At 34.0% G+C, this 25,504-nt stretch overlaps 4 protein-coding genes across 7 annotated transcripts in view; 2 read left to right on the top strand and 2 right to left on the bottom strand.

The window, feature by feature from the left end:
- The window catches only part of LOC122719492 (ELAV-like protein 2), a 36,871-nt gene extending 24,813 nt beyond the window's left edge, over window positions 1-12,058 (bottom strand). The window contains exon 1 of the mRNA XM_043945347.1: window positions 11,484-12,058. The gene's annotated coding sequence lies outside the window, so the exon portion shown is untranslated. The remainder of the gene's footprint in view (window positions 1-11,483) is intronic.
- On the top strand, window positions 5,351-10,519 carry LOC122719491 (cytosolic carboxypeptidase 6). The gene is made up of 7 exons (XM_043945342.1): window positions 5,351-5,366; window positions 7,761-8,125; window positions 8,212-8,648; window positions 8,720-8,923; window positions 9,039-9,262; window positions 9,800-9,995; window positions 10,216-10,519. The coding sequence occupies exons 1-7, from the start codon at window positions 5,351-5,353 to the stop codon at window positions 10,517-10,519; spliced, it is 1,746 nt and encodes a 581-aa protein (XP_043801277.1).
- Window positions 12,059-15,166: 3,108 nt separating the features above from the next.
- Window positions 15,167-22,166, top strand: LOC122719488 (RNA-binding protein 5-like). The gene is made up of 8 exons (XM_043945333.1): window positions 15,167-15,255; window positions 16,135-16,735; window positions 16,833-16,902; window positions 17,909-17,982; window positions 18,909-19,022; window positions 19,095-19,842; window positions 19,921-20,084; window positions 20,189-22,166. The coding sequence occupies exons 2-8, from the start codon at window positions 16,151-16,153 to the stop codon at window positions 21,206-21,208; spliced, it is 2,775 nt and encodes a 924-aa protein (XP_043801268.1). The 5' UTR covers window positions 15,167-15,255; window positions 16,135-16,150; the 3' UTR covers window positions 21,209-22,166.
- Window positions 16,868-24,857, bottom strand: LOC122719489 (beta-1,4-N-acetylgalactosaminyltransferase bre-4-like). Of its 4 annotated transcripts, none has more exons than XM_043945337.1 (3): window positions 23,772-24,854; window positions 23,483-23,682; window positions 16,868-16,935 (listed from the first exon to the last, which is right to left on the bottom strand). In XM_043945337.1, exons 1-2 carry the CDS (start codon window positions 24,564-24,566, stop codon window positions 23,488-23,490), a joined length of 990 nt encoding a protein of 329 aa, XP_043801272.1. In that variant the 5' UTR covers window positions 24,567-24,854; the 3' UTR covers window positions 16,868-16,935; window positions 23,483-23,487. The 4 variants fall into 4 exon arrangements, with proteins under 4 accessions (XP_043801272.1, XP_043801270.1, XP_043801273.1 ...); XM_043945335.1 differs by lacking the exon at window positions 16,868-16,935 and adding an exon at window positions 17,469-18,102; XM_043945338.1 differs by lacking the exon at window positions 16,868-16,935 and having other exon boundaries at window positions 23,380-23,682; window positions 23,772-24,415; window positions 24,573-24,857.
- Between the last annotated feature and the right edge of the window lie 647 nt (window positions 24,858-25,504).

Raw genomic sequence — 25,504 nt, 5'->3', positions numbered from 1 at the left:
TTTTTTTCGTTTTTTTTTTTTTCTCGTGTATTAAAACCCGGATCGGAAGATGTGTTGTGCGTGGACACACACGACGTTTTCTTTTTTTTCTCGATTAAAGTATTTTTCGTTGACACGTGGGCGGGATAAAGCAAGAATGATTAATCGGTGAGGACGATTCTATACATGTACCAACGATACGAACGTATTTGTCGAATTAAAGGGTCAGAAATGAAGATATACAAGCAAATAGTAAGAATGTTGCGGGTATAACGGTGTCTACAACGCAATGCCTTTATGTGGTGCGGTAACTAAACTGACGGAGCCAGGCCCTGCCGCCAATCGCTGCACCCTCTGCTGCCCGCTACCACCACCGCCCCCGACGCTACTAGTTCTGCCTAGGCTAGAGGGGTGGGAGCTGCGAGGAGGATAGAGGTCGAAAGAAACGATCAAGGAAAACCCGTTGAACAGAGTAGGATCGACGAGCGTGGCGGAATGTACGCAGGCGCCGAAAAGAGGCAATGACTGCACCCTCTCCCTGGATCACTACCACCGAGCTATCTCGTGGCACGCCACCTTTCGATGGAGGGGTTGCGATGGCGGCGTATACACGCCGGTGCTGAGAAGTGGTGCTGAAGCAGGAGAAAAAAAAAGGTTAAGAGAAAAAAAAAAGAGAAAAATAAAAAAAGAGAAAGAAAGAGAAAAGGTAGAAGAAAGGTAAAAATATAAATAACAAGGGGGACGGAAGTCGAAGGAAGAAAGAGTGGAATGAAAATGTTGGAGGGAATCAAACGAGAAACTGTATCTTCTCTAGACACCCTGGCCGAGTGTTCGTCGACGCGATTCGGGAGATGGAAAACCGGGGCACGAAGAGTGGCGAGGGAGAGGCGGAGAAAAATGCGCGAGGCGAGGGGCGGAATCTACGCAGGCGTCGAATAACGGAGGAGCAAGTAATCCCTTGCTTCGAAATCGTCGTGACGTTAACTCGTTAAGTGTGAAAAGTCGCAGGGATGTAACCACGGATGTGGATTTATTATTTCGTCGAATGATATTCTGCGACAAAATGCGCATACTTTTTATGAGAAATAATTAAATATATTAATGTTGTGAAATGTAAAGACACAATTTTCAAGGTTTGATAATTTGAACAAATATATCGAAAAATTTGTTTCGACGAAAAGAAGAGCTAGAAGGTAGATTGAAGAGCTAGTTGGTAGATAGAAGAGTATATGTCGGATAGAAATAAAAATGAGAAGATTACTCTTTGAAATCTCTGGATTATTACGATCAGTTACGAAGGCTATAAAGACAAAGAAGTAGAAAAAGAGAGGAAAAACGAAATCGAGGGTAGTTGCGAGGCACGCAGGCGCTGCGGAAGGGTCGTGAACAATGGCTGCTCCCTCCGGAGATCCTCTGGACCTTGCAACCATCGATACTGATTGAAAGAAAACTCTCAAATGGTATATATGCAAGGGAGAAAGAAAGAGAGGAATAAGAAGATTGAAAACCAGTTAATGGACAGCTGTTGATTGAACAATCAAGCAAGTGAAACGAAAATTTTGAAAGGAAAAAGAAAAAAAAAGGACTATTTAGCCTAAAATAATAGGATAATTTCCATACAGATGGCAGAAAAAGGGTAAAAGATTGAGATCAAGAAAAAGCAAGCTAGATGATACGAAAAAAAGGTACTAATTGCGAACTCGAGTGAAGCGTGATGATTCTCTCGCAGACAAGATTCTTTCGCAGAAAGAAGTTCAAGCGTCGTTGTTTCAACAACGTTCGTACAAAAACCTACTAAAAAATGGGAGAAAAAAAATGAAAGATAATAAAACAAAAAAAGAAAAGAAAAGAAAAGAAAAGAAAAACATTAACATGTTTCTATTTAGATACAGTTGAAGAAATGATAAATTTCTGTCTGTAAAAATATATCTGAATATTTCGTGGGAGAAGTTTCGTCTCGCTGTCGCGGTTCGAGAGACAGGGGTTGAATTCGAGGGGGAAAAGAAAAAATGGCTAGACGTGCGGGGGAGGGCACGTGCGCAAGCGCTGCACTCGAGGGACAGAGAAGAAGGGGTGGATATTCAGGGTCCACGAACAAGAGAGAGAAAGAAAGAAAGAAGTGGAGTGGAGGCTTGAAAAGGAGAAACGAGTGCAGGAGAGAGGGTTGGTAGAGCCCGTGCAGAGCTCGAGAACGCAGGCGCCACGTTGAAAATGGAAACCGTCGTCCCAGGGGTTGACCTCCCTCTTGTGCGAGAGAGCTTTTCGACCGTGCGAATGCGGCCAAATTTCGCCGTCCCTTTACCACATAGTTCATCCACATTCCCCTCTTTTAACCATCCTCCCTCCCCTCTTTTAACGTGCACGGATATTCAACAAATTTTCCAGAAAGTTAAACTCGAACCGAGTTTCGATATTCAAAATCCGACAATTCACTTTTTTTCTCCTTCCCTTCCCTCGTTGAATAATAATAATCGTTTTAACTTCTCGACTTCTGTTTATTCCCGTCCTTTGCCTCCTCTTTTTTTCTTACCTCTTTTTCGTTGTAGACACAAGATATTAGAGGCCTCGAAATGAATCCCTCCCCCCTTTTTTTTTTTTTGTAGGAACCCTAGCTACCTGGAGGAGCTACTGCATTCATCACGGGATATTGTAACGCTACCCCCGGTGGAATCTTGAGAAGACACGTGCTGCATAAATGGATCCACGTGCCTCAGGTATCGGTTAATCGTACAATAGATGCACCGATAATGAAACTTTAACGAAGAAATAAAAATCAAATAATAAAAACGTTTTCTATTATAACACTTTTGCCTTTCAATCTCAACTTAATAAAAGATACTATAATATAATAAAAGAAAAAACTTAAAAGGAAAACAATACTAAATGCATAATTTATAAACGCGTCTCCCTTTTCGAAACAAACGAGTCAAATTATAATGTGCACTTGATCGACGTTTATCTTATCTAGGATCAAGTCCAAACGAGGAAAGTATCAATCGATAAGGGACGTGGTATGCAACCCAACGCGAATATCATTTTCACTCGAACGACGCGCTAGTCAATGTTAATGAACACCCCTGCGAAGAGCGTTCGCTAATGACTCGGACATGGAATTACGAACGAAATAATTGGTTTGCTCGTCGCATTTCGCCCGTTACATTCGCAACGCGAGAGATACAAGATACGTGGATGAAAAAAAAAGTCGTGCTGAGAAAAGAGCTGCCCCAGAAGGGGTCGAAAGAAAGCACGAATGCGGCGAGGTAGGGGAGAGACGAAAAAAAATGAGGGGATGATAATCTAATGGTAAATAGCATGCATACGAGGACAGGCGAGGGCAATAGCGTAGACTGCGAAAATCTATTCTATCGTTTCCCCCAATTGAATGCCAGGAGGGGGAAAATTTTTCGAATTAGAATCTTAAATTTAATCTTAACAATTGTTCGATCCGAAGAATCGAAATATCCAAACAGTGAATAAGAGAATAACGAGAAATAATACTCGTATCGTAATTCTAAACGTACCAAAATCGATGAATCGGGAATAAGAAAATTGAGGATTAAAATATTATCTCGGGCTTCGATTCGAAAATTGACAATTGATATAAAAAAAAAAAAAAAAAAAAAAAATAGGAAGACAGAAAAGGGGGAGAGGGCAGCATCGCGTAATCCCGTCTCGGCCAATTTATAACGCTCCTCCTCTTTGTCCCAAACTTCCGTTTGTCGAGTATCCTGGGAACAGGCAGTAGTACGTAGTCCAATTGCCCCCCCCTTGCTACGCCATTGGGCGTGGGGTGGCGAGAGGAGCTCGGTGCCCAACGGCACAGGGGTTTCGAATATCGATCTCTCGCGTTCTCCTAGTCATTCACTCTCTCTCTTCTACACTTCCACTCCGCTCTCTCTTTCTCCTCGTTTCTCTCCCTCCACCGTTGCACGGAGCTCGGCTGCGAACAACTCGAAGGGGGAGGGAGGGGACAGAGAGGGGCGAGGGAAGGAAGGGTTCACCAGGAAGTCCCAGCCAAAGCCCAGGAGCGGAGGACATTCACCAGTCGAACAAACACACGCACATGCACCCACCACCGATGCGAAACTTTGCCCGGACCGCAGCCCTCCAACCTTCAAATTTCACCGTTTTTTTTTTTTTTTTTCCATTCTTCTGATTCGGCTTCGCGGTTTTACCCGGTTCCAATTTCTTCGGAAATATGCGATTTCCTCGTTAGAGCTTAACATTTTCTCGATGCACGTGATCAGGGAGAATATTTGTCTTTTGTATTAAATAAAATCGTGTGCGATAAAATGATAAAATGACTTCGATAAAATGATAAAACAAAAACACTTCGATAAAATGATAAAATGATAAGCGTGTCTCTCTCTCTCTACAATCGTGAATCTTGGAATCATTGGAAGTTTACACATAAATTTCGAATACGGGTACGGTAAAAGTTTCCAATGAATCTGAAAATTATTGTTGCAAGTTGGTCGGGCGCAGTTGTTGAAGAATTATTTGAATACAGAAGTATCTTTTAGGATGTACAGGCGAACTTCCATAATTCTATCCCTTCTCTTCTTGATGACGCGCCATATTTGCGTTTGCTCAGCCGGGTCAAAGATAAATATGCGTGACTTAAGCCCGTTTTGCATGTTGCACACGAAATCCGTATGCGTATATCCGGGAACGAGGTTGCACACGTTGCAAGGGAGGCTGCATCTATGCAGCCTTCTTGATAATCGAGCTGCGGTTACGTATATGCATATTACGTATACCTCCACACTCCCGTGGTTCCGCCCTCGTTAACCGAGAAATTGCGGATCTTTCGTTTCATAAAAAAAAAAAAAAAAAAAAAACGAAACAAAATTATCTCGTACAGTTCGAAAGGGTATTTAAAAAAAAAAAGATTCTTACTCTTCTCGATCGTTACATCGATACGAAGAAAAAAAGGATAAACCGTTGACGGGGAAATATTTGCGACGGAAGAGAGCGATCGATCTTCCTGCTATCATCGGTTGATGGATTGTGTTTCAGGGAGGGAGTAAAATCCTCAGCTTTTATCCAACTGAAATATAATACCACGTGTTACAACACGTTGATACTCTCTATCCTTCCTTTTCTCCAATGAATCTTTCCCATGCTCCAATGTTCGTAAAAGAACATCGTGCATTAGTTCTATGAACTTTGGAATGTAATCAAGGTTAAGACACGTCGTGGTCGAAGGCAAAAACGAAAAGAAACAGGGACATCGCCGTATCGATTCAACAAACCAAGGAAACCAACGCGTGGATTCGCCACTACTTGTGTCGTCCAGTCGGCCAGGCAAGAGGTCGAGGATCGTGTGGACCACATTAGGAATAAATTCGATTCTTCTCTCCGACGAGTTATGTCCGACGGAACAGGTACGTAGTGTATCGACTCGATTCTTCTGGAGAGTTAATGCTAATAACCTCGAAATTCGTGATGTTCCGTGATCGAAACGCGAGGCACGTAACAACATCGCGCCGCACCGTCTGTTCCGCGTGATCGCACATCTCACACAACACCGTTTCATGCATCAACGTATACATGTGTTCCTATATATCCATCCTGACATCCATTTCCCAATGGATCTTGTGTGATCCGTCAAGTCGATCGAATCTCCGACTTAAGAAGCAGTCACGCAACAAACTCGACTCGCTTATTGCACTTTGACATTTGCCAAGTGTTCCTCTTTAAAGACCAGTCAACCTCGTGGAATATAGATCGTTGGAAGAATAATTTTTCAGTCGGTTTCCCGTTGGTTGAAATTCGTAGCTATACTCTTTGTATATTCTTTCCGTGTTTTTCCATTGCCATTAGATTATTAGACACTTCGGGGGTATTTTTTTTTTCTTCTTTCTTGATCTAACTTCCGTTTTCCGAGTCACAAAATAACGAGAAATAAAGTAGAAATCTTGTTTATAATATCGTAGAACTTGAGAGGAAAAACGATTGAAATTGACTCTCTTTATTTTTTTTTTTTTTTTTTCTCATTGAAAGATTTAATAGAAATTCAATAGTGCGTGTTAAAGTGTGTCCTTTCTCTTCTTATTATCTACACGTTCTATATTCTTGATCGTTCCTGACGCTTTTCTACCCGCTCTCTTTGTTCCCCGCTTCTAATTGCTCTTCTCGACCATCAGTTCTACCAGCGTCCTCAGACCTCTTTTCCCTCCAATTTCCCAGGAATTTTCTCTTTTTTCTTTCTCTCTCTCTCTTTCTCACTTGCACAACCGTAATTGCGGCGTGGCAATATGCCATTTGTCCAAATTATACAAAGCTTCCTTTGGAAGGGAAAGATGAAAATTATCCCGATTGGTGAATATCATCAACCGATATCAATTATCAAAAATTTTGAGGGAAACCTCGATTTCTCACACGAAAATTGAACAATCATCGTATCGTTCGATGAATTTTTCTACGAAACGAGAATTTCTCATTAATTTTTATCTTCTTGGAACTTTAATCGATCGAGGGAACGAGTCACTGTCAGTCACTACCATTGACTGATTACACAAAGTTCACGTGACAATATAACACGTTACCGAGTTCTGCGTCAATCGGTGAATCATTGATAACGGAATTGCGCAATGGAAAGTCACTATAGCCCGACTGACAGCCTCTAATTTTCCTTTTCCTTCCTACCTTCCGTTCCTTCCTTCTAAGGCTATAGGCGCGCAACTTTTAGCCATCCGACGTGTCATTTACCGTGCATCGTGGCGGGCTGCATGGAAATAGATATCGAACAATCCTGATATAGAAATCCGCACGCGACGCGTTATACGCCTCCTCCCCTCCTCTCCTCTGATAAAGAATAATGCATAAGAGAACGGGGTTGAACTTCGGATACGGCGATGCGATACGTGGCGTACACGTCGAAGACGTGACGTGTACCTTTCCTTGTCTCTGACCGTTTCTTCCGTGTACAAGCCACGTGGATAAGTCCGATAGTGTAAAAACAATTTCTGAATCGATCGTTTCCTCGAATCGTTAATAACATCGGAGGAGAAAATCGAGAGATAAAAGATGGAATCGGTGGATAAAAAATGAAACAAATCGGAAAGTTGAAATCAGTTTCATCGGTTCGATTCGAAGAGGAGAGACGTTTTCGTGACGTAAACAGCTCTTTAACCATCGTTCGTTCCCACGAAATTGCGATGAGCAAGGATTATTCCTAGTTTCTAGAAAAGATACGAGCAAATTTGCGGGATCAACATCAAAAGTAAATTGCCGGATGGGCTATCTCCCCTCCTCTTCATTTAGATTTCGATCAACTAGCATCTCGTGACCGCAAACGACTTCGATCGTTTCGCTGAACCTCGTTCTAGAGATCTCTGACGCGTGGCAGCCACGCGAATTCCCGCCAATCTCGTCCGATTGAACCGCGCGAAATCACGAACACGAGAGATTCCTCGCACGAGAACCGACACGGGAATTAACCTAACGTGCTGATCCACGGCACGATCAGATCCACCTTATTCACGTAGGTGGTGTAACACCCGCCATAAAAGGTAGCTAAACCCAAAGGAAAGCCAGTCTGTTCCCGCTTCTTCTGCTTGACGGATCTCTGTTCTATTCTCTTCAAGGATGGATCCGTTGGAGCATACTAGCCTTTATCAAAGAGCCGGTCAGATTGTTTCTTTCCTTTCCTTTTTCATTTATACATTATATATGAATCGATTCGTTCCTCTTAATATCGTATCCGCTTGTTATCCGCTTGTTTTTGGAAAATCTTTCGTAAACGGGAAATTCAAAGAGAATGTATCATTGTGCAGAGAGCGAAGACAGCGATGCAGAAGGAGGGTTGGGCAACGTGAACAAGATGATAATACGACCGCCAGGCCATAGCGGGAAGGCGAAGAAAGGACACATCTGCTTCGACGCCTCGTTCGAAACTGGCAACTTGGGCAGGGTGGATCTTATCTCGGAATTCGAGTACGATCTGTTCATCAGGCCGGACACTTGCAACCCGCGACTTCGTATGTGGTTCAATTTCACCGTGGACAACGTGAAGGCTGACCAACGAGTGATCTTCAACATAGTTAACATATCGAAAAGCGCGAATCTGTTTCGAAATGGGATGACACCGTTGGTAAAGAGTAGCAGCAGATCGAAATGGCAAAGAATTCCCAGGGACCAAGTGAGTCATCGTGAACAGAAGGAAGAGATATGTATATATATATATATATATATCGAAGATTTATTCTTCAAAAATTTTTATCCTAGGTTTTCTACTACAAATCGGCGCAACATCAAAACCATTACATCCTCAGTTTCGCCTTTTCTTTCGACCGTGAGGAGGACGTGTATCAATTCGCCTTGACGTATCCCTACTCGTACAGCCGTTATTTGGCACATCTGGACAATCTTTGCACCAGGTTAACGTATACGAAGAGAGAAACAATAGCCACGTCGATACAAAAGAGGAAGATCGAGTTGGTGACGATAACTTCGAATCTGGACGACGTTCAAGATCGTTCGAGAAAGGTGGTGGTTGTCCTCGCAAGGGTATATCCAGGCGAATCACCCTCCTCGTTCGTTTGCCAAGGCCTAATGGACTTTCTGGTCAGTTCCCACCCCATCGCCCAAGTGTTGAGGAATTACATCGTTTTCAAGATAGTGCCAATGTTAAATCCCGATGGTGTATTTCTTGGTAATTATAGGTAAATATAGAGAATTTTTTTCCCTCGATATGATAAGATGAACGAGTAAGTAAAATATTATCTTGTTGAAGATCCACCTTGATAGGGGCAGATTTAAATCGCTCGTGGAACAAAATTTCTGAATGGCTTCATCCTGCATTGGTAGCAATTAAACCGATATTGAAGAATCTCGATAAGAATTCCCTCACGCCATTAGATTGCGTCTTGGATTTGCACGCTCATACCAACGCAACAGGGATTTTCGTTTATGGAAACACGTATGACGATGTATACAGGTATCTTCGATATTTCTTTTGATTTTTTTTTTTTTTCTCTTTTTTTAAATACATGTCTGCCTTTATTGTATTGTTATATACGACACTATCTAATCAATGGCTGCCAGCCTCTCAGGTACGAAAGGCACATCGTGTTACCGAAATTATTGGCGCAGCACGTTGAAGACTATGAAATAGGGAACACGATGTACAATCAGGATCCTCATAAGGCTGGAACTGCACGTCGTTATCTGTGTTCTATTCTGAAGGAACACGTGAATTGCTATAGCATCGAGGTATCGATGTACGGATACAATAGAAAAGCGATGCCTGGAATATTCCCATATACCGAGGAAGGATGTATCCTTTGATATATGTATACTTCTATTTTCCACGAGTAGATTATTTTCCGTATAAATAACTTTCTTTTACAATTTGAAAAGTTCTCGATTTCGAAGAGTCCTATCTTAAGAATCGTCGTAATTCAAACATTCGATGAAATTGTAGAATCTGGAATAATACAAAAAAGAAGTTTGAAACATCGTGTTCAATGTTTGATAATAATTTGATAAGATTCGATTGAAACTTAGGCAACCAACTAAATTTAGAGCGCCACAATGCAAGCGCAACATCTTGGCGAAGATAATTAATCGAAAAACAAATCGTCGTCTTAAGGGCGTTCTTCACGAATGGAGAACCGCTGGAGAACTCGGTCGTTTATTCTACAACGTCCCCGTTTTTCGAAGGAAATTAAGCAAAGTGCCGTTGAATAATTTATATCACGTTCAATTGAAGGGCTCGCATTAAAAAGTTTTTTCTGTCGATCGATTATCTGACGCTCAACGTAGGCTTCTTAGAGAATCTATCGATGACTTGACTAGCCTAATTAAATCACAGATTACAGATTAGGACGCAATCTGGCCCGCGTCTTCCTAGAATATTACAAATTAATGGGCATCATCCCGACCGGCCTTCCCGATCAACCATCCACCAAACGAACGAGACAGTCACGGCCGAGGCATCGTATTCTTAGAGAACCTAGGCCAAAGACTTGCAGGAAACCAGCGCCTATACATCTTGCCAGTATTCACGAGTAATTAATTTAAACCGTTTTCTTATCAATTCAATGATACAATTCACCTTTTCTTTCCTTTCCTTTCCTTTCGCTTCACTTTTATCTTGAGAAAACTTTCCAATCCTGATTTTCGATTAAACCGTAACGTAAGAGTCGAATCGAGCATTGCCGTTAATTCTTTGTACTGTTCGAGGAAAAGAATGAACAAGTTAGATGACACGCGAATTGTGACTGGCAGGTACTTTCAAGAGGAGACAGAGATGGCCGCGAGCGGCGGTTGTCGATCGATGAGCGGCACGCGGATGAGCCAGCTTGGGACCGGAACTGGAAGTGGAACGGGCGTCGGCGGGTGCAGGAACCGGAGCTACAGGTTCCGGAGCCCCGGGGCACCGCTCGACAGGGTGCAGGCCCTGTCCAGACATCCCGCCGAGCCGAGGCTCACCATTATCGATTTCAATCAGCTGACAAGGGGCGGTTTGGAACTTGCTACCAGCAAGAACAGGGCAAAGGTCGCTCGAAAAGCCGTGAAATCCAACAGATAGCTATCTTCTATGCGCTTATTCTCGTTAATCGATAGATAAACTATGATTCTTCGAAACAATTTGAAATTCGTGAAAATTCCTTTCGTTAAAATTCTTCATAATAATATTCTCGAAATTTTTCGTAACGATACCTAGAAAGAAAGAATAATGTAATAAGAAGCGTATGTGATGCGAGCTCATCGATATTATCGTATAAATTTCGTAAAAAAGCTTCTTTACGCAGTGTATGTAGGTTAACAACTATCTCCGTATACAAAAATAAAATTGATAGATAGGGATATAAAAAGTCGGTAATGGCAACAACGATATGATCCAATGATTCAAGCGCGCGATATCAAATCGTAAAGGATTGATTTATAGGGTTGTTACGTTCTTCTGATGTCATACACGTGTCATTTTTTTTTTTTTTTTTACGTACTTTTCAGAATACCCGTTGATTTTACTCGTCAAGAAAAATCTCTTTATAAATATGTTTATGCTTTCTTAATTTAAAAAAATAATAATAATAATAATAATAATAATAATAATAATGGAGAGTCATATATTATAATTTAAAATTATCACTATAAAATAAATGTGTAAACGTTAAGAAATAAAAGAATAAAAAACATGCACAATCTCTTTTATATGTTATCTCTGTTATATTAATTACATGAAAACAATACCCCCAAACGAGACATATTTTATTCTATTAGTTAACCATAATTTGATTTTCTGTGTCTTAAAACGAAAATTTATATCTCACAAAAAAAAAGTAAAATATTCAAATAAAATTTCTTATGTTATAATGATATATATGGTGCAAATAAAATCAGATAAAACGGTAATCTCGTCTAAGGGTTTTTCCACATCCACTCGTCTCTATTATTGAGAGCTTCGTGGAGGAAATCACGAAAAGAGATCACAAATAGAGTGCAAAAGCAACAGCTTTTGCAGATCACATAATAGAAATTTGTCCACGTACCTGAATGCGAGAATTACTTTTCCTAAAACTCAAGTAACCCGCGGGCTTGTTGCACGCGCATTGGATGGACAGAAGACGCAGGTACTACGGGATCTGTACACTTAATCAGGTACGGATCTAAATATACGCTAACTGATCGCGATTGTATCCGTACATTGAGCATATGACAAACAGGAAAGCCGGGATAATGATTATCGAACGGGCTATTCGTCAATCACAACAAACCAATCAACGAATGATTCCTTTTTTTCTTTTATATACGGATTTCTTTCGTTTCTTCTATCTTTCCTTTTTTTCCCCTTTTCTACACGTGACCAAATTATATATTCAAAAAAAGTTATCCGTTGTACGCGCTCGCGCACGCTTCTGTATACGTTTGTATACGTGTAATATGCGTGTATATGTAGTGTGTGTATACGTGATGGGAATTAACGTGATCACGTACATATATGTTGCATGTATATCACCGGTGTATGAACGTGTCGCGCGCAACCTTTTTATAATATATTATTATGCATGTATACGTATATGTGTGTGTACTCGTGTATGTGTGTGTATCAACGTGTCAATCAATCGGAACTGAAGAATGAACTAAAACGGAAAGAAATGAAACTATAGCGAAAGAAGGGAGCAGATAAGCGGCCAGTAGCTCTTCTACTCCTGGGCTCGAGACGGAACTGGCCCGTGGGCCGTTCCGCTCAACACCACTTCCACTCTTCTCCCTCTACAACCTCCCCAGCTAACCCATTCCCTAAACTTCCCCACTCCAACCCCCCAGAACCCCCTACCTTCGTTTCAACCTCCTCCACTCCCCTAATCTAGTATCCAGTGCGACCACCGAGCCGTCCGGTACTTCGGGGTTGGATGATACTAGGGCGGTGGTCGTTGAACCAAGTATATAGACGAGCTGTCTGCGTCGTACTGGTTGCGCAGGGAAGCCTGTTTGTCTCTTTCTCTATCCCTTTTTTTGTATCCTCGTTCTATCCCTCGTTTCAGTTTGCTTCGCACCCCCCAGCTCGTAATTTGCATTTTCCTATCTCTTCCTCAATTTCCTTTCTTTCTCTCTCCATTATTTTCCCCTCTTTTCCCTCTGTTTCTCCAATCTCATTCCCAATATACTCTCACTCTATTCCTGTCTTTTTTCTTTTCCACAATTCATCATTTTTTATTTTTCCTTTTAATATTTCTTTTTTCATTATTTTTTCAATTTCATTCCTAGCATTTTTTTTTTCTTTTACTTTCTCTTTTTTTTCTCTTTCAATATCTTCGAACTTGTCTCACTCATTTTCTCGTTCTTTCGTTCATTTCTGTCCCATTTATCTCTCATAGTCTTTCGATCAAGCGTACATTCAAATATTCTTCGTATTCTCTATCTTCGTGCTCTTTCACGATCTTGAACATGTATGTCTCCCCAGGTATAACTAGCGACCTCTATAAAACCGAATAAACACAAGCGGATTGCGACGGGGAGCTACTATTATGCTTGTGAACTAATAATGAAATAATTCTGGATCATGTTGGAATTAGAGAAACTCTTTGCAAAAAATCTTGCTTCTTGATTTTTTATTAACTATTGTGTTTTTCATAAATCGTATTATTAGATACGATATCATTTTTTTTCACGAATTATGTAATTGAAAAGTATTTGAAAGTCAAACTTTCAAATATAAAATATAAAAATATAAAATTGAAAAAAAATTGAATAAATTTGAAAAAAATGGAATTTAATTATTATAAATTGATCAAAATTTTATTAAGTTATAATTTAAAAATCTTAATAAATCTCTGTATTATACGATATATTTTGTTTATATTTCTATAAATATTTATGAGATATCTATAATTTGCAATATTCAGAAATAATAGAACATAATTACAATAAGTATATTACTAAATTTAGTCTTATATATGAAATCAGACATCATGCAATAGCAACCACCTACAATACCGAGTAAAGCCGAATTTTCACGAAATCGCGCGATCTACATAGGTACAATGTGGACAGAAACCGACCCTGATTATTCAAACTTAACCCTTTTACAAATATTTCTTTTATCTTACATATAGCAAAGAATTCTATCATTTGAAAGAGAAGCTATATTATTATAAAAAAATTTCAATTGAATATCTTGCATAAATAACAGAAATTTTAGAAATATATCATAAATATAAAAAATTTAATTTGGATAACCTATCTAATATATATATATTTCGTATAATCAATAAAAGAAAGAGATCGAAACTAGTTGCATTCATAAAAATTGATTGGCTTATTGTTATAAATTTCTTTAATTTTGAAATAATTATTATTATTATTATTAATAAATTTTCATTCAAAACATTATTTCTACATTTTAGACACAAAAATCAATTTTTAATTTTTATGAATAAAAATAATTTGTTTAAATTTCAATATCAATGAGTAAAATATATATGTATATATTATATTAATATGAAATTTTTCTATATATACTCACCGAATACAGCTACGTTATACATTTTCTTGAAGAAGAAACTATTAACTTCATTTGATTGGCGATTTGAACCTTTGAACGTTTTACTACTTGTTTGATTGTATCTCTTAGTGATAGATTTTAATACAATGCACCGATACATTGACCGTTAAATTTTTTAATGCGCGATTTGAGGTTATATTTTACAAAATTATTTACACCATAGATTGAATAACGATTATACACTTTTGTAATTAAAATTTATATTTAAATTAGAAAAATATTTCATGTACACGTTTTTATATCTATTCGACGAAAATAACTATCAACAATTTTAAAAAATGATTGTAATTGAACGCAATAACACATTATTGACAATATTTTTTATCTGAATATTAACTTCTTTAATCTCATTAAATAATATTCATTGAATTAACATAAATATATTATAACAAGACTCTTATAAAAAATAAGCACATTTCGAAATGTATAAAAAACTAATTTTTATGAATATATCATGTTACAGCAGTTAACTGAATAAATGTTCAAATTTTTTATAAATGATCACAACAAAAAATTACTATTTTGTCAACAGAATATTTAACGTAAATCGAATAAACTTGAAAATTAATTGAAAGTTTGGATTTATTCAATCATACACAACGACTTTATTATACACTCTAGTTGTTCAATTTCAACATCTTAACGCGGGAAATCGACATAGTCTACTGACGCCATCTTGCGTTCTTCTTACTAAAGTTTCCTTTTTTAGAAAATTTAAATTTATTTTTAACTATATGTATTTATGCGATAAAATTATCTTTCTAAATATATAAGTTTTAAGTTTTTTAAATTTATATAATTTAATAATATAATGTATGTTTATTTGTAAAAATTATTTTATATTTATATATCATATTATTTATTTGCGATATTTTCATGAAAACTGCTTAAAAACTGAATTTGAACTACTTCACATGTATAAAGTATAATTATAATCTTATTAAATATAATATTTAAAATAATATATGATATATGAATATTTAATTTACAAAATTAAAATTATTTGATTCCTATAAATATTGAACTGATTTTAATAAAATTCTAAAATAAAATTTCTCCTTTTAATAAAATAAAACGTCATTGAATAAATTAAAGCGCCATCTGGAAAATATTTCTAGATAGAAAATATTTCTTGAACACGTAATGGGTTCGTCTTTCACATATGACGCCATATTGTTCAAGAGGAACAGAAGGTGTAACCACGCCATTGTGCACATCATATTAATTTTCGACTATTTGCGTAAATAAGAAGTAAAGTAAGTGAAAAAAAAATTTATGTATTTTGCTAGAGCATAAAACTCATTTGATTAAAAATTAAATATATTTCAAAAGATTTGTGACATCAATCTCATGATATTTCGTTCGTCTTTGTAAATCAAAGTTCGATATTTTTGCTTTATTATTTTTTATTTTATTTTTTAATAGAATTTTATTATGCATTTTTTGTCTTGCTAGAAATAATAATAAAATTCATATCTCTGTCATTACGTTTTTTGATCGTAAAAATGCTTTTAATATTTTAAATGAAATCTGTCATGTTAATTTAAAATGATCGCGCACAATACATTATTTTTTATTGGAAATAAACTTAGCTATTTTTTAAACCTATTCCTAAAAAGTAGTATATATTTTTTTAAAATTTAATTTTTACGAATAATTTGATTTTGTTAAATATGTATTAAATATATATATATATATATATATATATGCATATATATATATGCATATGTATATGCATATACATACATATATACATATATACATTCAGCGCATACAAGCGCGCTCGCGAGCGCATATCTAATTTGAATAAAATTAATTTATTTTCATTTAAAATACTTTGTTTTGTATTATAAAATTATAAATTATATATATACATATAAAATATATATATATATACGTATAAAGTAATAGATATTAATTTAATATTTTTTTGATCTTCTAATTTAATATAATATTATATGTTGCTATCTTTAACTTAGTGAATTACATTAATTATTACTATTTATTATTGCTAATTTTCTGAATTTCAAAGTAATTTGTAAATTAATTAAATTTATATTTTTATTTTTATATATATATTTATATATATTTTATTTTTTAATATATAACTGTAACTAAAATTTTATTTGTTTCAGAAAATTAATTAAGTACATGGACAACATGTACAGTAATAATATTGACCCCTGGGAACCAGGTTATGGTCCTGAAAGAAGAGGGCATAATTCAGATTATGATTATCGTAATGATTATGGAAGCAGTAGATCACCAGAGTATGGAGAACATCGTGACAATGATCATAGAGATAGAGATCATCGTAGTCCAGAATATAGAAATCACAGAGGTCGAGATAGAGACCGCGAAAGAGATCGTTCAAGGGATAGAAGGGATCGTAGCAGAGATGATAGAGATCGTAACTATAGAGACAGAGAAGATCGTTACGGAAGGCAAAGAGACAGAGATTCTGTAGAAAGAGAGAGAGATCGGGATCGCGATCGCGATAGAGATAGAGATCGCTCTAGAAGAGATAGAGATAGAGAAAGAGATCGAGATCGTAGAGGGAAACGCGAGGAAAGAGATCGGGATCGCGATGATGATCATAGCCGTGAAAGTATGGATTTTGAGCACGACCATGGACGTACTTATGGTTCGTCCATGGAAGGCATCCACTACAAATCTCAATCTCCAAACAACACCATAATGATTCGTGGGCTTGCTCAGCACATTACAGAAAATGACGTAGGTTGTCAACTTAGCGGCCCAACATAATTGGCCACTCGTGAGCCAGCATTTGCAAGCATACATCACTATTATTATTATGATGTGTGTATCACAGGTGCGGCAAGACATCCTCAACTGTGGTCTCATGCCCAAGGACATCAGGCTAATTCGTAAAAAGGATACAGGTAATTATCTTCATTTTTATAAATCAATTTCCCCTAAAATTAATATGCAAATTAGTAAATTGCTTTTTATCTAAGCAAATTACATTAGATCTGTGTAGCATAAGTTATAAGCTTATAGTTATATTTTTATGATCATTTTAAAAAATTGTTTGAAATTGTTAATAGTAGAATGTTCTTTTTGATCAAAAAAATTTCAAACAATTTTTTTTAATAGTATTCAAACATTGATATTAGTATTATATCGGTACCAATCATGCATACCCCAAAATTATTACAAAATAATCAATATAATAGCTGTCAATTGAATATCATTCATTAATTAATTTGTTGATCTTAAAATCAGGTAAGTTTATACCAAGAACAGAATTTGTTACATAGGAAGAATATTTTGAGGGAAATCAAATCATCATTGCTCATCTTACAAGGGTGATGTAAAATATTTCTGAAAATTATTAAAATTTTATATTTAAAATAATTGGAAAATGAGATTACCAACCAATTCTATATAAATTTCTAATTTTAAAATATAATGAAAATCATTAAGATTTTTATATTCTATTGTATAAAATAGATACAATAGAATATGTGACCCTTTTTAACAAAATATAACTATATTTTTTGTATAAAATATCAAATTTATTTCTTATATTATTAACGATTGTATAATATAGAAATTATTGGGAAGAAAAGTATTTTCTATACAATTCTTATTATGTCTTTGATTCACGATTGCGAAAAAAAAGGAGACTAAGAGATTTTAGTAGGTTTATCATTAAAGTAAACTAAAGTTCGCGTAAAGATAAGAAATCGTCTGTCACCCGTGTAGAATTCATTCTGCTGAGCTTTAGGCAAATGGAAATGAAAGCAAGCGACGAAGCGAAGAAAATACTTCGTTCGAAACTCAGTCTGTCAATGGTTGGTGCTGTGATTGCCTGCCCTCTCAGAGTAGAGACTCCCAGGCAAAACGTGGATTAACTTTGGATATGTGTGTATTTGCTCTGTATAGGTGCTTCGCGAGGTTTTGCATTCGTCGAGTTTAACGCGACTCAGGAGGCCGCACGGTGGATGGAGATGAAACAGGTAGAAAGAAGTTCAGTCCAGATACCCAACCGATGCGTTGTACGCGTGCCACCGACGCCCCGTGGCGGCAAGGCACGGTAACGCAGCCCTTTGGCCTTCCCCATGGCCATGGCTGTGCACCTATCAAAAAAGGCTACTTCAATCTACCGTACCTAATTATTTATCTAGGAGTCCCCATATACTTTGCAGATTTTTCTTATAACTCGCTCGCAATTCCGTCTATTGGATTATAAAATTACATTATATTGAAAGGCCGCGCCGCGAGCTTTTTACCTATCCTCTATCTATCATAAAAGTTTGTGGACTAACAATGAAGATTGGAGGAGGGTCATTCCAATCGTCTTATCTTATATATACAATGTATATATTCTATTCGGCATGATTTATTTTAAAAATTATATTTTATTACGTTCATAATATTATATAAAATACTTCTTTTTTATTATATTTAAATCTGCTTTTACTATTTTACTTTATTCTTTTAATGCAGTTATTCATTGATTAAGCATTTTAAAAGAATGAAAATTTTGATGCACGATTTTTTTTGTTCACAATTTAATATGCAAACAAATTATTATATGTTTGCTTGTTTTCATAATTTCGATTTTTTGATCGAAAAAAAATTTTCGCGCATGTACATATATATATATATATATATATATGTATATATGTATGTATTTATATATATACACATATATAATTCGCATATATAGGTTTGCAAGTCGTGTGGAATGGCCCACGTTAAGACCAAAACATTTTCTTTACTGTTCATTCGAGACGGAAAGCTATGAAGTAGAAAAAAAAAAAAAAAAAAAANAAAAAAAAAAAAAAAACTATAATTTCGTCAACCAAGAAGAAAGTTTACGGGATAAACAACTGCTTTGGGAGGATATTGGACGGGATAACACTGAAATTCTCTGTTTCAGGGAGTACTGATGCTGCAAGACCAATATCGTGCTTTGATGCAGTACAGTATACCAAAAGATTGCCATGTAGATAAACCACCTGCAAAAAATACACAAGATTGGCATTGTGTTAAGGTGAATTTATTTATATAATTCATTACTTATCTAATATAATGTAAATTTTGCAATGCTATATTTTTGTTATAGTGTGGTGCACATAATTTCAAGAGGCGTGAAACATGTTTCAAGTGTTCTGCCTCTCGAGCAGAGAGTGAAGAAGGTGGGGAGGGTAGTGATGAAATTAGTCCTCATCCTACGAATACAGTTCTTCTTCGTGGATTGGATGTATTGACGACCGAAGATTCAGTCTTACAGGCAATGAAAAATCTTTCATCAATGCCGATACGTAGCATCCGTATTGGACGTGATTCACTTACAAATACATCAAGAGGTGTTTGTTATTTAGAAATGGGCAATGTTGTTGATGCTATGTATTTACACACAGCTCTTACAAAACAAGGATTGGTAGTAGATGGCAGAAAAGTGGAAATTACTTATTGTAAACTTCATCAAATAAATAATACCAATACATGGAAAGGAAATGATAATCAACCACAAAGATATACTTTAGACGATGTTGCTCAATTAGCAGAATATAGTGCTAATTTATATGCTAAAACACCTGCACAGAAAGCTCACTATCTTCAGTATTATACACAATATTATCAAAATCAAATAATGCAAGGATCTGCTATTACTTTGCCATCTTTAAATCAGACTGATCGAGTGAATGCAGCTGCAGCTGTAGCACAATCTGCCATACAACAATTACAAGCCTCCAGAAAATTAGGAGATTCTGAAGAAATGAAAAACAGACCAACACCTACAGCACCTACTAGTACTGCTTTAGCAACTGGAAGAGTACCCGCACATGGTAGCGATGGTAAAATATATTGTTAGTTTCGATTTAATGACGCAATTTCAAATAAATTAATTATAATATGAATTTTTGTAATATTCATATTTTTTACAGCTGTACCAGATGTTAGCACTTATCATTATGATGAATCATCAGGTTATTATTACGATCCAAGTACAGGATTATATTATGATCCTAATTCACAATATTATTATAATAGTCATACGCAACAATTCTTATATTGGGATGCTGAATCATTTTCATATCAACCAGCAAAGGTATTTAATTAATTAAAAGCTATATTTATTATTACATATAATTATTATTAAAGTTTTTAAATCTTGAATTATTTTTTATTGTTTTGTTGTTTTGCATTGTGCAGACTGCTACAACTGTAGCTCAAGCAACTGGAACTACATCTAGTGGAACTACAATAACTGCGACAGCTAGTAATACTGATTCAACAAACACGATTACGAATCAAGCAACAACTTCGTCAGTTACTACTGCGACTCAAGAAATTTCAAAAGAAGATGAAAATAAAAAGAAAGACAGCAAACAGGATAAAGTTAAAGTGGCAAAGAAAATAGCAAAGGATATGGAACGTTGGGCAAAGACTTTAAATCAAAAGAAAGAGAATGCAAAAAGTAATTGGAATTCCGAATTTGCTGGTGGTGATGGCAATCAAGGTGTTGGAAGTGGAGCTGCGGATGCAGGATATGCGATATTAGAGAAAAAATCTCTTGCAAATTCTTATCATGAAGATGAAGATCAGAGTGGAAATAATGGTTTGGTTGCTGCTTATGGTGGCGGTAGCGATACGGAAGAGGAAATAGAAGATGTGCAACAAGAAGAAAGACAACATACAGATTGGAGTAAATTAGCATGTTTATTATGTAAACGACAATTTCCAAGTAAAGAAGCATTGCTTCGTCATCAACAATTATCTGATCTTCACAAACAAAATTTGGAGAATTGGTATCAAGTACGCGGTTTGGATCCAAACGATCCACAGCAAAGAAACAATAAATATCGCGATCGAGCTAAGGAAAGGAGAGCGAAGTATGGTGAACCAGAACCTCCGCAACCAAATAAACTTAAAGAAAAATATTTAAAAACTAGAGTTGAAGAAATACCAGTATCGTACGAAGAACCAACAAGAGCTGGTATTGGTTCAGATAATGTTGGTAATAAGCTTTTACAAAAAATGGGTTGGAGTGAAGGTATGGGACTTGGCAAGTCAAATCAAGGTAGGACAAGTATTATCGAAGCGGAAAGAAGGGTTCCTACAGCTGGTTTAGGAGCGAAATCATCTTCATATAGTGCATTACCGGGAGATACATATAAAGATTGCGTAAAGAAAATGATGTATGCGCGTTATCAAGAACTATCTGATACATAATATCTTGAGATCATTGAAAATAGATTTTATATATAAATAATACTTGTACTCAATTTTTCATAGATAAATAGGTATATATATGCATTATCCGAATATGCTGGTTGTATCTGGTAATTAAAGCGTGATAATCCATTCTTAGGAATACATAGAATTTTTTTATTAGCTTTTTTTTCTTTTACAATTTGGTATTATATTTTATCATTTTAGGATTTTTGAAGACAACAGAGAATAATTATGTTATTAGATATATTTTTTGCATTGAACCTTAATATGTTATCTTATGAGCTGGCAGAAAAAATACAACATTTTGACACTTTATTCATATGACTTTTGAAGTTTACGATATAATATGCAATAATATATGTTTCTTTATTTAACAAAAATTATATATACTTAGAAAATATATACCTAAGAATGTATCACAAGTACCAGTAACTAAATAATAATTCTCTCACTCAGCGATTTTTGTCCAACTATTTGTGCACAATATAGTACTTTTCGTACTTTATACTGAAGCATTATGAAATATTTAACGAGAATTAATTTATATCATTCCATTTAAATTTCGTAATGCTTATTAAATAAAAATTAATTCGCATACTTATGATTCAGTACAATTAAATTCACCACTAGTGAATATCACCACTATCGTATATTTATTAATTATACTGATTTACATTAAATTTCATGATTTATGATGTAATTATGTCAATTTTACATGCTTACATATATATGTATATATATATAAGAAGATAGTTATATTTATACTCTTACATATATATTTCATATTTCTTTTTATTATGATTTATTCCGTATTTTTGGAGATCACAATCTTCACTATACATACACATTTCTACAGTCATACATTTTATCGTTATTTTTTTAAATTACACATGCTAAACCCATGTAATAAATAACAAATTGAAAGATAATAAAAATAAGGCGTTATTGCTTAAAATACACTCCTATTTATCTTTAAATAATCAAAAACATTTTGTTTTAATAATTAAAATTTAAATATTAAATTTATAAAAAAATAACGTATTTTTTAATTTTCAATTAATTATACTTATATTATATTATACGAAATCAAAAAATTATTCATTAAAATATAACAAATATATAACTTTAAATACTTTGAAAAAAAATTATATATTATTTTCGAAACAAAAGTTACAACCTTATTTTTACATTTCTTTTTTGAAACATATTCTAATATCCATTAGGCAATTGTACAAGTAAAATATTTTCAACATTGTAAAATTTTTAATTTAATCATACTAGACATAAGTTCTAAATCTTATTCTTCTTTACATATATATATATATACATACATAAATTTATCACATTATTTATTCAAAAATTAGTTTAATAAGTAATATTTATAAACTCCAAAATTACTTAAAATATATCTATTATTATATTTCATATTTATGATTATAAATTTATTCAAATTAAAAACTTAATGTATCTTAAATTTTCATTCATTGATGGCATTATAATAATACTAGTTTTTTTCTGTTGATATAAATATAATACTAAAAAGTAATATTGAGTATTAAAAATTTAAGTTAATATTAGTATATTAGAAATAATATATAATCCATATTAGAAATATCACTATTATTATATCACTATTACTTTGATTTTTTAAAATTATTAGAGGAACAAATTTTAATTTATTTATATAGAATTTTCGTACTATTAAATCTAAATTTGCTTCCAAAAAAATTATTTTCATAAAATATTACATATCTATATAATATATTCAAAGAATATATTATATAATATTTGAAAAATTATGATAAAAATTTTGTATCTAAATCTATCTAAATTTTAATATCATATTACAATATTAATGATTAATTAACTATTACCTTGATTAAAGGTTTGTCTACTTAATTATATACTTGTATTTATTTCCTAATATATTATTATAATATCTTTGGTTTGATTTATATTACAATGAAATATTGAAGAATTTATATTTTTTAAATTGCAAAGTTATAAATAAAATATTATGTATTAACATAAAAATCATATGTTATTTCAAAAAAAGTTAATGATTTTAAAATAATGATCTGAAATTATCAACTAAATTATTACAAAATTTTTTTAATTTTTAAATAACATGGAAATAATTTCTATTATTTTAATAAAATAAAAATAATAAAAATATAATTAATAAAATAAATATATAATTTTATATTTATTTTATTACTAATAATAAAAAATAGCTAATAATGATGTAACAATAGAAAAGAAAATACAAACCAAAACTAAACATCTGCTAAAATCCAAGAATACAATGGCCTTAATTGATGATTCAGAACTCTGTATTCTAAATTACTAATTCCATCAGTATCATATCTTTTAGCACTATTTTCAAGATTTTCAAACCTAGCACTACTTGGAGATTCTTTCTTGTGTACTAACATATAATACTGAGCAATATCAGGTCCAAAACGTGTAACCTAAAATTTAATTTGAATAGAAACAATTTAAAACTTTTATGATATTATGATTATGATATTATGATTAATGATATTGATTATTAACGTACTTGAAAACCTTTTGATTGTAAGCGGCTATAAAAATCATCATCTTCTCCACCCCATCCATAAAAAACATTTGAAAATCCATTAACTCTTTCAAATTGTTTTCGAGTTAATGCTATTGCACCTCCAAATAAACCACTATATGGTAAATTGTAACGAAATGTATTTACACTTGAACTCATATGTCTGGGCATCTTAGTGCAAGCATAAATGTTGTCAGGATTCTGAGGTATGAGATCTATATCTTGAAAGATGAAACAGTGAAAGTCATTTACTTTAGTTGCTTCTGCATATCCAACATTGAAAAGTTTAGCACGATTAAATTCACGCATTGGACTTTGTTCTATCACAAATATTCTATAATCAAGATTTTGGGCTTGTAGAAAAGGATGAATATAATTCATAAAAATAGTAAGTTGTGTTTGACGATTTCTATATGGTAAAATAATAGCCACATTGAAAAGAGGATGACAATTTAATGGTTTCCATTGTCCTCCAGGTAATATACCTAATCGTCGCGCCATTGCTATAGGGTCTTCTCGAGGATGTTCTTCGGGATAAAGCAGTTGAGATTTTTGATGATTGATCGTGATTGTGCATGAATTATCCCTTGCTGGATAAGATTTTTCCATTTCATCGTAAATATCTTCTGTTTTTATGAAAGTATAATGTGAAGCAAATCGAGCCGGGTGTAAACAATAACCCAAAACCAAAATCGTAATAATAGTGTATGATAATCCTCGTGCATAATCATAAAAAAAAGCGACAAAGATTTTCAAAATGTTAACAATACTTCTCATTCTAACCTTCGTTTCACTTAGCTATTTTATTCAAACCATTACATTATATTTCTTAAGATTGTCTTTTTTGATTACTAAATTTCGTTACTAAAAATCAACATAATTTAAAATATTATTTTTTTTTAACATAAATATAGAACTTGAATTGAAATAAAAATATTTATAAAAATACTTTCGAATATACAAATGTAGGAACTCAATTTTGACATCGACACCGGAATGATATTATAGCATAGATAAAATATGGACTAGATTACTCATACAATGTTTTTTTTGTCTCGAGAATTCGAGGATCATATGGCCTTATCATTTTCATGTCATGTATAATGTTATCGATTCAATATAAAATAAAATTATAATCGGACAAGAATAGACATGACATTTTATAGAATTTTATATCCCATGTTTTGAACCGATCCTGAAAAAAATTTTTCATAATGTCAGACAAGAAAGTAGTAGATGATAAAAGAAAGAAATAAAATAAAAATTGTAAAATTAATGCCGTTTTTAGAATAAAAATAAATAAATGTAAATAAATAAATAATAAAATATAAACAAAGATATATATAAACAAGATAAATAACGAAAAAAAATAGACATTTCTTTAAAAGCAAGATAAAATAAAAATTGAGAATTGGTGCCATCTCTTGAATATTAATAACATCTTTCTAAAAGCCATGTCTTTAGCACTCAAAAGATGATGCTGATGATTTATTCTTATTTTATTTCTATCCTTTTTTCTATTCTTTGTTATTCTTTCTCTATATATTTATAATTTATAATATTTTGAAAATGGCGGCGATTTCAACATTTTTATATCCCTGTTTTTTTTCCACTTCTATTTACTCTGTATAATTTATGCGCTCGAGATATCATTGATTTTTGTTGTTTTCCTAATATAAACTATTATTAAAAATTTTAATAGATTTTATTTGATT

The sequence above is a fragment of the Apis laboriosa genome, unplaced genomic scaffold, assembly GCF_014066325.1.
Source record: "Apis laboriosa isolate Shangri-la unplaced genomic scaffold, ASM1406632v1 scaffold79_cov154, whole genome shotgun sequence".
Lineage (NCBI taxonomy): Eukaryota > Metazoa > Arthropoda > Insecta > Hymenoptera > Apidae > Apis > Apis laboriosa.
This window is presented reverse-complemented; position numbering and strand designations above follow the sequence as displayed.

What these genes read in the sequence shown, in the direction of transcription:
- LOC122719491 (XM_043945342.1), top strand. An exon ending in GTATTTCTTGGTAATTATAG is followed by an intron (nt 8,649 to 8,719) that starts GTAAATATAGAG and finishes ATCTTGTTGAAG; the next exon opens with ATCCACCTTGATAGGGGCAG. An exon ending in ACGTATGACGATGTATACAG is followed by an intron (nt 8,924 to 9,038) that starts GTATCTTCGATA and finishes CCAGCCTCTCAG; the next exon opens with GTACGAAAGGCACATCGTGT.
- LOC122719489 (XM_043945337.1), bottom strand. Translation starts at nt 24,566, where the DNA reads ATGAGAAGTATTGTTAACATTTTGAAAATCTTTGTCGCTTTTTTTTAT. An exon ending in TACAATCAAAAGGTTTTCAA is followed by an intron (nt 23,683 to 23,771) that starts GTACGTTAATAA and finishes ATTAAATTTTAG; the next exon opens with GTTACACGTTTTGGACCTGA.
- LOC122719488 (XM_043945333.1), top strand. Translation starts at nt 16,151, where the DNA reads ATGGACAACATGTACAGTAATAATATTGACCCCTGGGAACCAGGTTAT. An exon ending in TAGCGATGGTAAAATATATT is followed by an intron (nt 19,843 to 19,920) that starts GTTAGTTTCGAT and finishes TATTTTTTACAG; the next exon opens with CTGTACCAGATGTTAGCACT. An exon ending in TTTCATATCAACCAGCAAAG is followed by an intron (nt 20,085 to 20,188) that starts GTATTTAATTAA and finishes TGCATTGTGCAG; the next exon opens with ACTGCTACAACTGTAGCTCA.